Source organism: Ambystoma mexicanum, chromosome 9 (genome assembly GCF_040938575.1).
Source record: "Ambystoma mexicanum isolate Mex_15411 chromosome 9, UKY_AmexF1_1, whole genome shotgun sequence".
Lineage (NCBI taxonomy): Eukaryota > Metazoa > Chordata > Amphibia > Caudata > Ambystomatidae > Ambystoma > Ambystoma mexicanum.
Genome location: NC_090931.1, coordinates 1,377,757,619 through 1,377,769,842, shown reverse-complemented (window position 1 = coordinate 1,377,769,842; position 12,224 = coordinate 1,377,757,619). Strand labels below are relative to the sequence as shown.

Sequence of the window (12,224 nt, the reverse complement as noted above, 5' to 3'; positions counted from 1 at the left end):
CCCCATAGACCCCTATAGGCCATGAAGTGGATGTCCGGAAGAGGAAATTCCAGCTCAAGAAAAAACAGCTGCATTATCCAAATAATACCAGCAGCAAAGAGTACCACCAACCACAATGTGTGTAATTTGTCAGTGAAGGTATAAGGCTAATGTAAACCAAACCATTCTTCACTCATGAATTGAGTGTGTGGCCTCCTCAGCCAATTTGTGGTTTAAAAACTGGTACCTCAGTTTTGTCACTTTGTTTGACGAACCTTGATCTCACGTTACTTTTAATGGTAACACCCCATTAATGCTGTTCTATTTGGTAATTGGGCCCTCTGTCATGTAAACAATGCACCGAGCCATAATGAACGTACCACTAGAAGATGTTATGAGATGTACAATCTGTGGAACTGAAATCAGCAACAAGAGGTATTCCTCCTTCACTATTGGGCCACTCGTAAAATACCTCTTGTGGGAACTCCTACCAACCTGTCCCCAAAGGAAATGTAAAGAAATGTAAAGAAATGTATTCATTGGTTGACTGGTCTATAGGGGAACTCTGGAGAATTCCCGGAAGGCCTCTGCATCCCGGGCCTCTGTTGTGTGGTATTTCCACATTTTCCCATAGGAAAAGGTTTGGGTTTGCTGAAAATGTGTAATATGGGGCCACTTTCAAAATAATTTCCAGGGCCTCTTTTGGTTCCTAGTCCACCCCAGATAAGAGCAAAACAAAATCTTCTTTGCCACAGTTAAAAAATATACACATTTATTTAAAATAATTGCAAGTAATTACTTACTATATGTACAACCATAGACTTGCACTCTCATTCCGATCTTGCCGTTAGCATTCCACCGCAGAGGAACAAAGCGCAGAAACCTTGCTTTGATACCGTGCTGAAATTTGTGCTGCACAACGCTGTCCGGATTGTTGTTTCCTGCGAATGCCTGTGGTGAAGGAAAACAATTGGAACTTTTCAAATTATGCAGATATGATATGATATGGTATGATATGATAAGTCATTTATAACTTGCCTGTACACAAGTGTTTCTAGGTGCAACAAGGCAGGGAAGGATAGACAGAGGGAATACAAAACAAACAATCTTACTAGGCCTTGTGTCATTCAGATCATGCAAGTGTGAGGGGGCGGGAAGAGAAGTGCCGGGGGTGGGGAGAGTGCAGTGCAAGACGTGGTAAGTGCTGCAAGGGTGGTGGCTCAACTAAGTGCAGAGAGGCAGGGGACTGTAGGGTTGCAAATACAGTCCCTAAGTGGGTGGGAGGCCCAGAGGCAGTGCAATGTGGCTACTAGTCGTGCAGGAGCCCGGTGCCCGTGGAATTCAGTGGGTGGCCAGGTAACCAGTTAGCGAAGCAGACACGAGCATCAGCAGGGGAGAGAGAGCGAGAAAGCAGAAGCGAAATGGATGATAAATGATCATGATTGATTTTGCTTTTCAATCATTAACGGAAAAGTGGAAAAGTCAAATGAAAAAATATAAAACTATGTCATATTTTAATTTATAAATCCATTAAATTAAAGTAATCAGATTTTCTTTTAAACATGTGTGTGTGCAAAGGTGCAGAATCTAAGCTTGACAAAATGCAAGAAAATGTCCTTTCTCATGGGGATTTGTGGACGAGTTAAAGAACACAGTACTACCTATATTGGCTTACTTCTTATGTAAATTACCAGTCACACACAAACATTCCATGCCTCATTCAGAAAAAGACCACACAATTCTAAAATTGAAGTGAGTAAATCACAAATAATTTCAAAAGTATGGCTTAAACAAAAAATTAATCTGCAAATGCTAAGACGCAGACCTCAAGAATATGGTGGCACTGATTGCATGTTGCACCAAAGAATTGAAACTATGGCCTTGTGTACACTGAAACGAAACGTATCTAAAACACGTATTATGCAATGTAAATGTTAACTCCCTCATAAAATATATGTACATTTTTAAATCGTGTAGTAAATGTGAAGCTAAGCATGCACAGAACACCACGTCATAATCAATGGGTGAATGTGTCATTTGGATGAAGGTCCAGATGACAAATCAACATAACATTTGGGATGTGGAAAACTGCTAAATGTATGCTGATATAAATATGTTACTTTTGTATGTTGATATGTCCTTGCAAAATCCTTAATTGTACAGAAAACCTAAATGGATTTTCCTACATATGTCATGACATTCTAGACTCCATAAAATATCAAACCATTACAGCTAATAAGACAAGTTGGATGCAAAGAGCTATAAAAGAAACCTTAAGTTCAAAAGATATGTTTCATATTACACACAAAAGGACAATTGCGATTTAACAAGTTTGTTGTGCAAAGGAAAGTATGACCGTAAAAGTGCAAATACAGAAAATTGTTTAAACAAAAGTTAATATTGTGAACAGGAACTTTGATTTGATGGAATAGACCATCCTACAAGTGTGGACCACACCTTTGATTTGATTCAATGTCTCATCCTGAAATTATGGGCCAGACACCAGACCTTGGATTTGATATGCTTTTTCATTCTGAGATTTGATTTGATGTCGTGGATCATCCTAATATGGTCGACCAGAAGTTTGGTTTGAAAGAATAGATCATCCTAAAATTGTGGACCAGCCCTTTGATTTGATGCAGTGGTTCATGTGGATAATCCTGAGATTGTTGACCAGACCTTTGACTTGAAACTGTCAATCATCCTGAGATGGTGGACCAGACCTCCTATTTGATAAGCTGTATTGCCATTGTGTAGTGTGCTGCTTGAATGCAATGCTATGTGCTGCTGCAGTTTCATCGGCATAGAAGTCAACTAAAAGCTATTAAGTGTGTTCCAACATTGAGTTTCATAAACACTGGTGCTAGGTGAGTAAATGTCGAGCTCAAATGAAAACCCACAGCATATGTACTGTAGGGTCAATAGGCAGAAACAAAGATGTGTATCTACTATTCAAGTGTGTTCCTTCAGCATGTGATTCCTGATCACTTCCAAGTGCATGCATGGAGCATTAAACAAGCAAAGGACACACTCACGAGATACATGTTTGCAAAACAGTGTGTATGGCAAGGGAAACAATACTTGTAAAAAGTCTGCAAACCTGGAGGCATCAATGATTCTACACACAAGTCCTTTCCAGATTTGCCTTCCTATATTTCTTGCTTTAATGCAAATATATATAATCTCTTGAAAACATTCTGTATAATGTTCTTTGAAACTGCCCCTCCACATTTCTCTGCCACTGAAACCTTGTTGTTGGTTTTGCAGACCACAAATCATATATGTGGGGCAACTTAGCTGAGGTACACCCATGTCCGAAGATATGGGGAATTGCCCTCATCTGAATCATGGGTAAGATGGATGTGAGAAATAGGCCTTTATTTTGCTAGTGCTTGCAAAAGAAGTCTGAGCACAATCGAGCAACCTTGCCTCCACAATCCCGAGTCCTTGGCTTCATTTAATTAACCTTTTTTTGTACACCATTTACAACCAGACAAAATTCAAGTTAATCGAAAGAACGATAACATTCTGTCACCAATGCTACACATCTCTTTAGTTTGATGATGCACCAAAATAACAGATGCAGCTTCCAGGTAACTTGATTGGAATATATGCTCAATGCATTATAGTTCTGACAGATGATATAACTAAATATTATAGACTATTCTACTATGTGTGTCAATGCCCTTCAATTTGTTTAGCACTAACGACTAATTAAGGGGCACAGATGTTTCTCTGTCACCCGATTAAGGTTATGTCCACAAGTAAATAATTGTCTGCATATATCAGTATGTCCCCCAGTTGATTTAATCTTTATGACATATGATATTACATTATCACCTATTGCATGTGAGTGTGCATTGTTTGTTTCTGTACAGTATTCAATTTTCGTTTTGAGCCAGGACAGTAGAACCTACCCTCATGTTCACACTGGGGGTCATTACGACCCTGGAGGTAGGAGGGTAACGGGGCTGGCTGAGATGCCGGCCTCGTTAACCCCCTACCGCCTCATTATGAGGTAAAACCAGGCATCCTTAGCGGGTAGCGCAAGCAGAGCAGGATGCAAACAACGGGCCCATTATTAACAGGCCCGTTGTTTGCATCCTCCCCATTCCCATTGAGCCCTATGGGGGCTAGAATGGGAATGGGGATGTACCAGGTCTGGGTTCCCTGAGTGGGGAAATACCAGGCCCTCCAAGGTCTGAATTGCCCGGTATTTCCCCATTCAGGGAACCCGGACCCGGTACCCGGAATGGGGGTAGCCATTCCGCAAATAGCGGCATGGCTACCTCCAATGTCGTAATGAGACCCAGTGATTCACTTTTTTGAATATCAGTACTTGACACTGTCCTCCTTGTTTGTCTGTTTCTCAATTAAACAACACCATGGTTTGACAATGTACTAAAGGTTTATTGTTTTCACAATGTACGTGTTGTCCACGTGTTTGCTATGTCATAATACAAACTTGAATGTGTATAAATCATAATTTCATCAACCCCCTTAGCAATATCAGATAATTCAACTACCTCATTTCTCAAGAAAATGACCCCTTTTTATGAAATGATTCACATTCTCTTTAGTTTGAAATAACAAATACATTGAACAATGTTTCTTTTTTTTAGTAGTGTGAAGCCAAAAAGAAAAGCAACAACCTCTAGCAATTTGGCAATAACTGGTGATGTTTATATGAGAAACTGTCCTTACAAGAGGCCAAAACAACGAGGAGACTAAGGACCTGATTTACAGAGCGTTTTCCTATGGGATTGCATCATAATACAATGCATCTGTGAATCAGGCCCTAAGTATTACTAAGTATATGTTGTAAACTGAATAGTACTTTCCTCCTTCAGAGAAGCATGCATACATGCCAGTTTTGTGCTGAAGGGGTTGGGCAGAAGGATAGGCTGGGTGATGAAGAGCAGGATCATGTGGTGCTGGCAGTACAGCAATGTCTGCCCTGTGCCTAAGCTAAATACAGCAAATCAGATGATGGCAGAAATAGGCCATGTCTTGAAAAGGACAAGTCACTGTTCTCCTTCCCTGTTCTTGCTTCATTGCAGTGCACTGGCTCAGTCGTCTAGAAGGACAATGTCACGTTGATATGCAGTGGTGCTTATACAGCCTGCACATGACAGTCACAGCCGAACTTCTAATCCAGAGCTCTATGGACAGCACGGTTGCTGTGCTGAGCAACACAGCCTGCTAGCAGCTAGAATACAGAAACCCACAGAATACAACGCAAACGCTGTCCACTTATCCATGTGTCAGACCATCGGCAATGTGACATGCACTGCCACAGTCACAGCCAGCTATGCCTCAGGAATTGACCACTGCCTGATTTACTGTAATAAATTGAATGTGCATATTTATGTCACAATTCGAGGTGGCTACTGGAATCTGTGTTAGGAAAGACAACTGTGGGAAGTCTTAGCAGATCTCTTTATGTTTCAAAGTACTGTATTAAACAGGCTTGTGGGAGCTCAGACGTTAGGTGCACTTGCAAAGCCATTTGTGAATCATACTCAGCAGTGAACCGGGGTTATTCAGGTAATCGCTGAAGTGCAAAGGTAAAAGTGTGTGAAGGCCTCTTTAATGCAGTAACAGAGAGGCTGCTGGGCACACCAGGGATACACTGTCAGATCTCTGGATGGATATCCATATTGGAGGATATGAGAAACTGTGGGTCAAGACTAGAATGCATTGTATGAGGTGTGAATGGATCTCAGTACTGGGACATTGAGGTTTGGAATGTGAAGCTGTAGGTGTGTTGGTAGAATTGGTTATATTGTTCTTAGTTCTGGAATGACACTGGATGTCACAAGTTAAGATTGAGGTGCATTGGCAGGCGCTGTGTTTTACTGAGATAATCGCAATTTGTTTCTAGAAGTGAGTCCTTATGGTACTATGGTGTAGGTCAGAATCCTACGGCAGATGTTCTGTAAGCATTGTGGAGGTAGGGTAACTTCCCGGCAACAGACAACCAGAGACACAATACCTCACCCACGTGTATCATGCCATCTAAAAGTAGGGCATTCAAAATATGTGGCATCTAGGCTCTAACCATAATAGAAACCTGCATTCCATGCTTCTCATTAGTGGCCCCCTCACCCAGTGTGTCAGCCAATCCAGTTGCTCTACACCTGGCTGAATCACACAATCCAAGCATGTGTTCAGAGCCACCCGAGTGTTAACGCACGAGCTGGCCTTGTTCAGTCCCACCCACCACTTCCGTCACCTCAAAGAAAGACCATAATGAGGCTTTCCTTGTTCCCTCCCTACATACATATCATAGTAGCAGACCCTTTACCATTGGCCACTGCTGTGCCAGTGGCCTTTTGTTACATGATCGCTAACTTGAGCAGCGATCTCTTACTGGACAATAGAGCACGTTGGTGTGAGCACTAGTGCTTCATTATAATGTTTATTCTTCTAAGATAATGGGCCTCATTATAAGTATACCGGTCCTGAAACAAGCTTGCCGGTAAGCTCACCTGCACCCTTGTTTCCAGACCGTCAAAATCCTTCTTTGCCTCTAGTGGCCGCTGTGCCTGACAGGACTGACCCTGCCAGGAACAGCGGCCATGGTAGGCAAACACGTCACGGAATCGCCGGCACCGTTAGCAACGGTGTCAGCGCTTCCGTGTCACCGCTCCCATAGAGTTCTATGGGACATTTTGTTACTGTTCTCGTGGCAACCTCCTGGTGGCACCGGCAGGGTTACCGCTGGACCTCTAATGAGTCCCAAGGTCTCTACCAGACAAAACCTGGATACACACTTCATTCGCATCTACTCAAAGCTGGACAACCCGCCAAAAAGATTTCTCTATGGAACATCAAAACTCTTTCTATTTCTGAATGAACTCTACATGCCAGCAATGAAGTTCACAATTGTATTTGAGGGGACATCTGTGCAAAATAGTTTGGCAAGGACTTATATACTGGGGTAAGATGAGATAGAGGTACCTTTCTCTGCGAACCTGACCATAATGCAGAAAGCTAGCGTGTATGGTCTGCAATTATGGGAGACATTTTCCACACACATTTGAAACAATGTCAAGCACTATGAATCTAATCAAACCTTTCAGTATGAAATCTGGATAGGAAGGGTGTTGCATACTTTGTGCAAGTTACTTTGTGGTGGACATTGAAGCCATCTACATAATCGATGGCTGTCTATGGACTAAACAGGCCTGCAATTTTGGAATACCTCAAGCTGAGAAGAATGATAGAACCCCTAACCCTGGATGAAATGGACTCTAGAGGAAGTACCATCATAGCATAGCTACAGCAAGAGGAGATACAAAGTGACTCATGTATACATGGTTTCACAAGATTTTAGCCTAAAGCAATTTCATACATGGTGGATGAATCTGTCTGATGGTGGATCTGGGAGAGGGTTTTGGCAGAGATTTTGAGAACAAATATTGGCATGTCAATTTGGCTGGTGCAATAAGGGATGCACTGCGATCTGTATTAAACATCTGGGGAAAAAGATGATGAATCGCACAGATGCAGATCTGGTTAAAGAGCAGGCTTGACGACATGTCAAAACTGTCAACTCTGGAATCAGTCATACATGTGAGGGACGAAAATGACATTTCTGCAACAGGTTATTTAACCTCTTGTCAGATAGGCCGATGCAACAATGAACCCCTCATGAAATGTACAGAGTGATGGAGAGATTAAACTCCAGCAGACCACAGAACATAATCTTCATGACATTTATGAAACGAAGAAACTAGCAAGGACACATGAATAATAATAATAATAATAATAATAATAATAATAATAATAATAATAATAATAATAATAATAAAAATAATAATAATAACAACAACAACAACAAATTAGTTAGCATTTATATAGCCCATATGAACCTTCAGGCATCTGAACGCTGCTTATTGTTACCCACGGTGTGTGGTTCTCATTTATCGACCTTGGAAGGATGAAAGGCTGAGTTTGGCCCCCAGAGATATTGCAATCCATACTGATGGAAGAGAGAAGAAGGCATCACCACCAACCTGCATGTATCTGCAATCATGCACTATTTTAAGACACATCGTACAACAACTCTGTCAAAAGAATGCAGCTATGTCCCACGACAAAAATGTAGTCTAGCTGATCACATAAAGACTCTCCTGCGCTGATATACTCTCCCGACTAACTCACAGCATCCATCCACAGGCCAGCTCAAAATGGATAGCTAACAGAGAGTTGGCCACCCCTACCTACTTTTGCATTGGCTAAAATGCCCAAATGCATTCTAAACTCTTTGAGGAATTAACCATACCTTGGAATTTGATCCCTCGAGGGCATTCACCTACAGTGCTATGAGGTTGTACCAATGGGGGAAGACGCTATACAAATGACCAATTACATTACATCAGATAAGAGGCAGCTTTTCATAAATATATGACAGATTTATTTAAATGAACTGTATAAAATACAGGTATCGGGAGCAGCTGCACTTGCACAACAGTGAGGCTCATTGTAAAAGAACCTAGCCCAAATGCAGTACTAAATGATTCCAATGTAATATCAGGAGCTTTTGGGGGGGGGGATTTCTAAATATGAACTTGGGTCAAATGGAGAGGTGAACATTGCAAAGAATATGGTACGGTTTAGGGCCCATATAAAGGCTACTGTTCTTGAGGTTTGATGATGCTTAGTGCTATCTTGCTGTGATTAGTTAGGAAATCAATTGTCTAGGTTAACTTGAGCAGAGGTCTGTGGCCCTCTAATGTTTTTGGTTACAGTTCTCATGATCCCTCACCCTTGACTATGGTGGCTAGTGCTGATGAAAATCATAGTCCAAAGGGATAGCCAAAGATTACATACATCTGGTTAAGAGCAAGCAGCTTGGTACTGCAAAGTACCGTAAAATACAGAGAATTATTTAGCTTTGAAATATATTGCATTCCTGTCAATTAGAAGTTTTTGTTTTATTGTTCAAAGCGCAGCTCTAGCTTGAGAGCAACAGAGCGATGTACAGAGTGTGGGTAGCCAGCATTTGGGCTGACATCTCTTAACAGTAGCGCAGTACTGTGAGGTTTGTGTGTCGGTATGTACATCCATTAGAATTAGTCCTTGGTCAGGTGTTGTTGAAAGAGACATGCTTGGAGAGACATGCGAAATTGGAGAAATGTGAGGTCAATCCGAGTCGACACCAGAATTGAGTTCCAGAGTGAGAGTGTGGGTGCATGACAAGAGAAGGATTGTTTGCAGGCCCTCTCTCTGCAGACGAGTTGTCATTCAAGCCGGTTGGTTGATTTGCTGCGCAAGGACCATGTGCCACCAGATATGTGGAAGTTAGCCACCAGGTGTGCTTGTGTCCTACTCATGACTGCTTTGTAGATGATACATGGCAGTCATAGTTTATGGCTGTCAAATCTCCTTTGCCAGTCAGAGAGACAAAGGAGGAGTATGATAGAACATTCAGGAGTGGTAGCAAGGAGCAAAGTCAGGTGAATATTTAAGAGGAGGGCGTGGTATAGATAACATGATCAGCAAGGCATGAGAAGGAAAAGGTGGGGGGCTATGTGTACAATTGAACCAAGGGCCTCATTACACGGAAGGCGGTGAGCCATGGCGCTACTAGCGCCATGGCTCATGCCGGTAAAATACCGGCACCGCCTTGGCGGAAAGGGGATTTACCGCCCCATTCCAAGGTTGGTGGGGCGGTAACTCCCCCTTCCGCCATTGCCCTTCCCCATTCCCATTTCTGCCCCATAGGGCTCTATGGGAATGGGGAAGGCGCTAATTACGGCACCGCAATTTTGCGGTGCTGTAATTAGCTCTGAGGTCCCTTAGCGGGTTGGTTTTTAACGCCTGCAAAAAGCAGGCGTTAAAGCACCAACCCGCTAAGGGACCTCGTAGTAAGGCGGTAATGGTTAACGGTCACCGTTACCATTAACGGTGGCCATTAACCATTACCGCCTTCCGTGTAATGAGGCCCCAAATCTGTTGTAGGACTCAGTGTATTCTATGAGATGTTTGTCACTTCTATTTGGTAAGCCTTGAGACTACTACAGCAGGTGTTCTTCTTGATGTTCATTGTTTTCATAAAATCAAATTAAAACTGGAGTAAATTCAAATACGCAGTAATGATGTCAAGAAATCAGTAATATTAAATGTTAGTGACTGTCTGAGGAAGCATTCCAGTGTACATCAACACTAGCACATGGTGCTAGTGGTGCACATGGTGCAGAAACTCTGAAGTTGCCTTAGCACATATGTCATCACCATGTTACTTTTTCACATGGTTCTGTATCACACCAGAGAAGAGTCGATGGCTTTATTTCCCTCTCCAGCTGTTATTAGTGTATGCCTGTGTGTGATTTATACCGCCTAGAACTGTTATATCATTTACAAATAACAGTGTTATTTAGAGTTTCGCTAAACCTGCCGCAATTTAACTGTAAGTTATTTTAGTCATTGCAGAAAGGAGATACTTTTTAACACCAATGCAAGTCTATGGTCACAAAATATTAATTGGCAATTGAAAAAAAAAAAAACTTTTAACAATCACTTAAACACTGTTATCACAACAAAGGCAGGTGCAGGAAAAATAAAGCAACACTGTATTGTTTTAATGTACATTTCCACCACCAGCCTTTAAAGAATAATGAAGTTAACATATATTATTTGCAAAGCACGAATTCTGGATCTACCTGTTCACTTGGTAACACAGATTTAGAAAGATGTGTATATCGTATAAAGGAAAGTGCAACACACGTTTGTGGTACAATAAATATGGTTAGTACCCATCGAGGGTGCAATCAAAATGAAAGAGCCATTCTGATTGGCCCTCGCCGAGTCATAACCAGGCCGGGAATCCCTCCATCGGGATTCCATGGCCTTTGTCCCTGGCGGGGGGTGTGGCAGCCCCTCAGCCAATGAGGAGGCTCGAAGCAGAGCCATCCCCGCTCCGATCCTCCCCAAGGCTGAGAGGCTACCTTTGCCCCGTGTCGGGGACAGAGGTAAGGCTTTTTTTTTTCTTCCCTCCCTCCTCCCACCTCCCTGCCCTCCCCACCCCACTTACCTTCTATGCCTTTGTCCCCGGCGGGGGGCGATGAAAGCCTCCAGCCGTGTGAAGACTCAGAGCGGGGCCATCCCCACTTTGAGCCTCCACATGGCTGGAGACTTCCATCGTCCCCCGCTGAGGACCCAGGTCCGTTTTTTTTGTGTTTTTTTTTTCCTTTCCCCTCCCTTCCGCCCTCACAACCCCATTTACCTTCTTTTTTTTTCGAGAGAGGACGTGCTGGAAACGCTTCTGTTCATTGTAGTCCCTGTTTTATGTAGTTGTCATTAAACAGACTCCCTTTGCCAAACTGTTGTGTTGTCATAGTTATTTGATGCATGAGTACAAATATGCATCCCGATCTATCTCAGGGGTACTGCTACTCATCTTAAAGGGCTGTTTGGCGATCCCCAGTCAGGGGACCATCCAGTTCAATTGCATGGGCAAGGTGTACTTACTGTAGCTGTTCATAGCCAGCGGTTTGCAACCTTTGGCTCCCAAGATTTTTGGGATTATAAATCCTGTCAGATAAAAGCGCATTGATAAGGCTCACGATCCTGGTAGACATTGTTCAAAACATTTGGAGAGCCATCGGTTGCAGCGCAGGCTGCTAAGAGAATGTAGGCATGCTGTCTCTCAATGGGTACCGAACACCTGTCCTTGTGTCATAGAGAACAGACGAGTGAAGGGCCTTGCTCTATGGCCGCGGCATGGGACATGCCCCAGGCAAAGATCATCCAGATCCTTACTAAATACACCTGTTGAACTGGCACACTGGTTCTGTGAATCACTTAAAAAGGACAACATGCAATCCACGTTTCAATGCACCTTAACCTAGACATGTGATGCCATCTCCTACAACCTGCACATGCATTGTATACGACAGGGTTGTCCAATGCCAGGCCTCGAGGGCTGGGATGCTAACAGGTTTTCAGGATATCACTCATTTATATTCATGAGGAAAATGGTGCATACATTTAGAATCATTGTATGCAAATATATCTCATGAATATTAACAAGGGACATCCTGAAAACCCCACATGGATCCGGCCCTCGAGGCCTGGAGCTGGACAACGCTGGAATATGAGATGGGAATCATTCTGGACGACGGCTCTGCCCTGCAGCATCCTGTCCATCTTCTCCCTTCAAAACTTGTGTTCAAGGGGGTTAACAAGACTGACGAGCAGGGCACACACTCTCACTCCCTTTTGCACACTCACAGAGA

General features: G+C 42.9%; 1 protein-coding gene across 1 annotated transcript in view; it reads right to left on the bottom strand.

Annotated features, from left to right (window-relative positions):
- The window catches only part of LOC138489132 (contactin-associated protein-like 5), a 1,196,734-nt gene that overhangs the window by 704,505 nt on the left and 480,005 nt on the right, over positions 1-12,224 (bottom strand). The window contains exon 4 of the mRNA XM_069616767.1: positions 783-930. Coding sequence (XP_069472868.1) covers positions 783-930 — 148 coding nt within the window. The remainder of the gene's footprint in view (positions 1-782; positions 931-12,224) is intronic.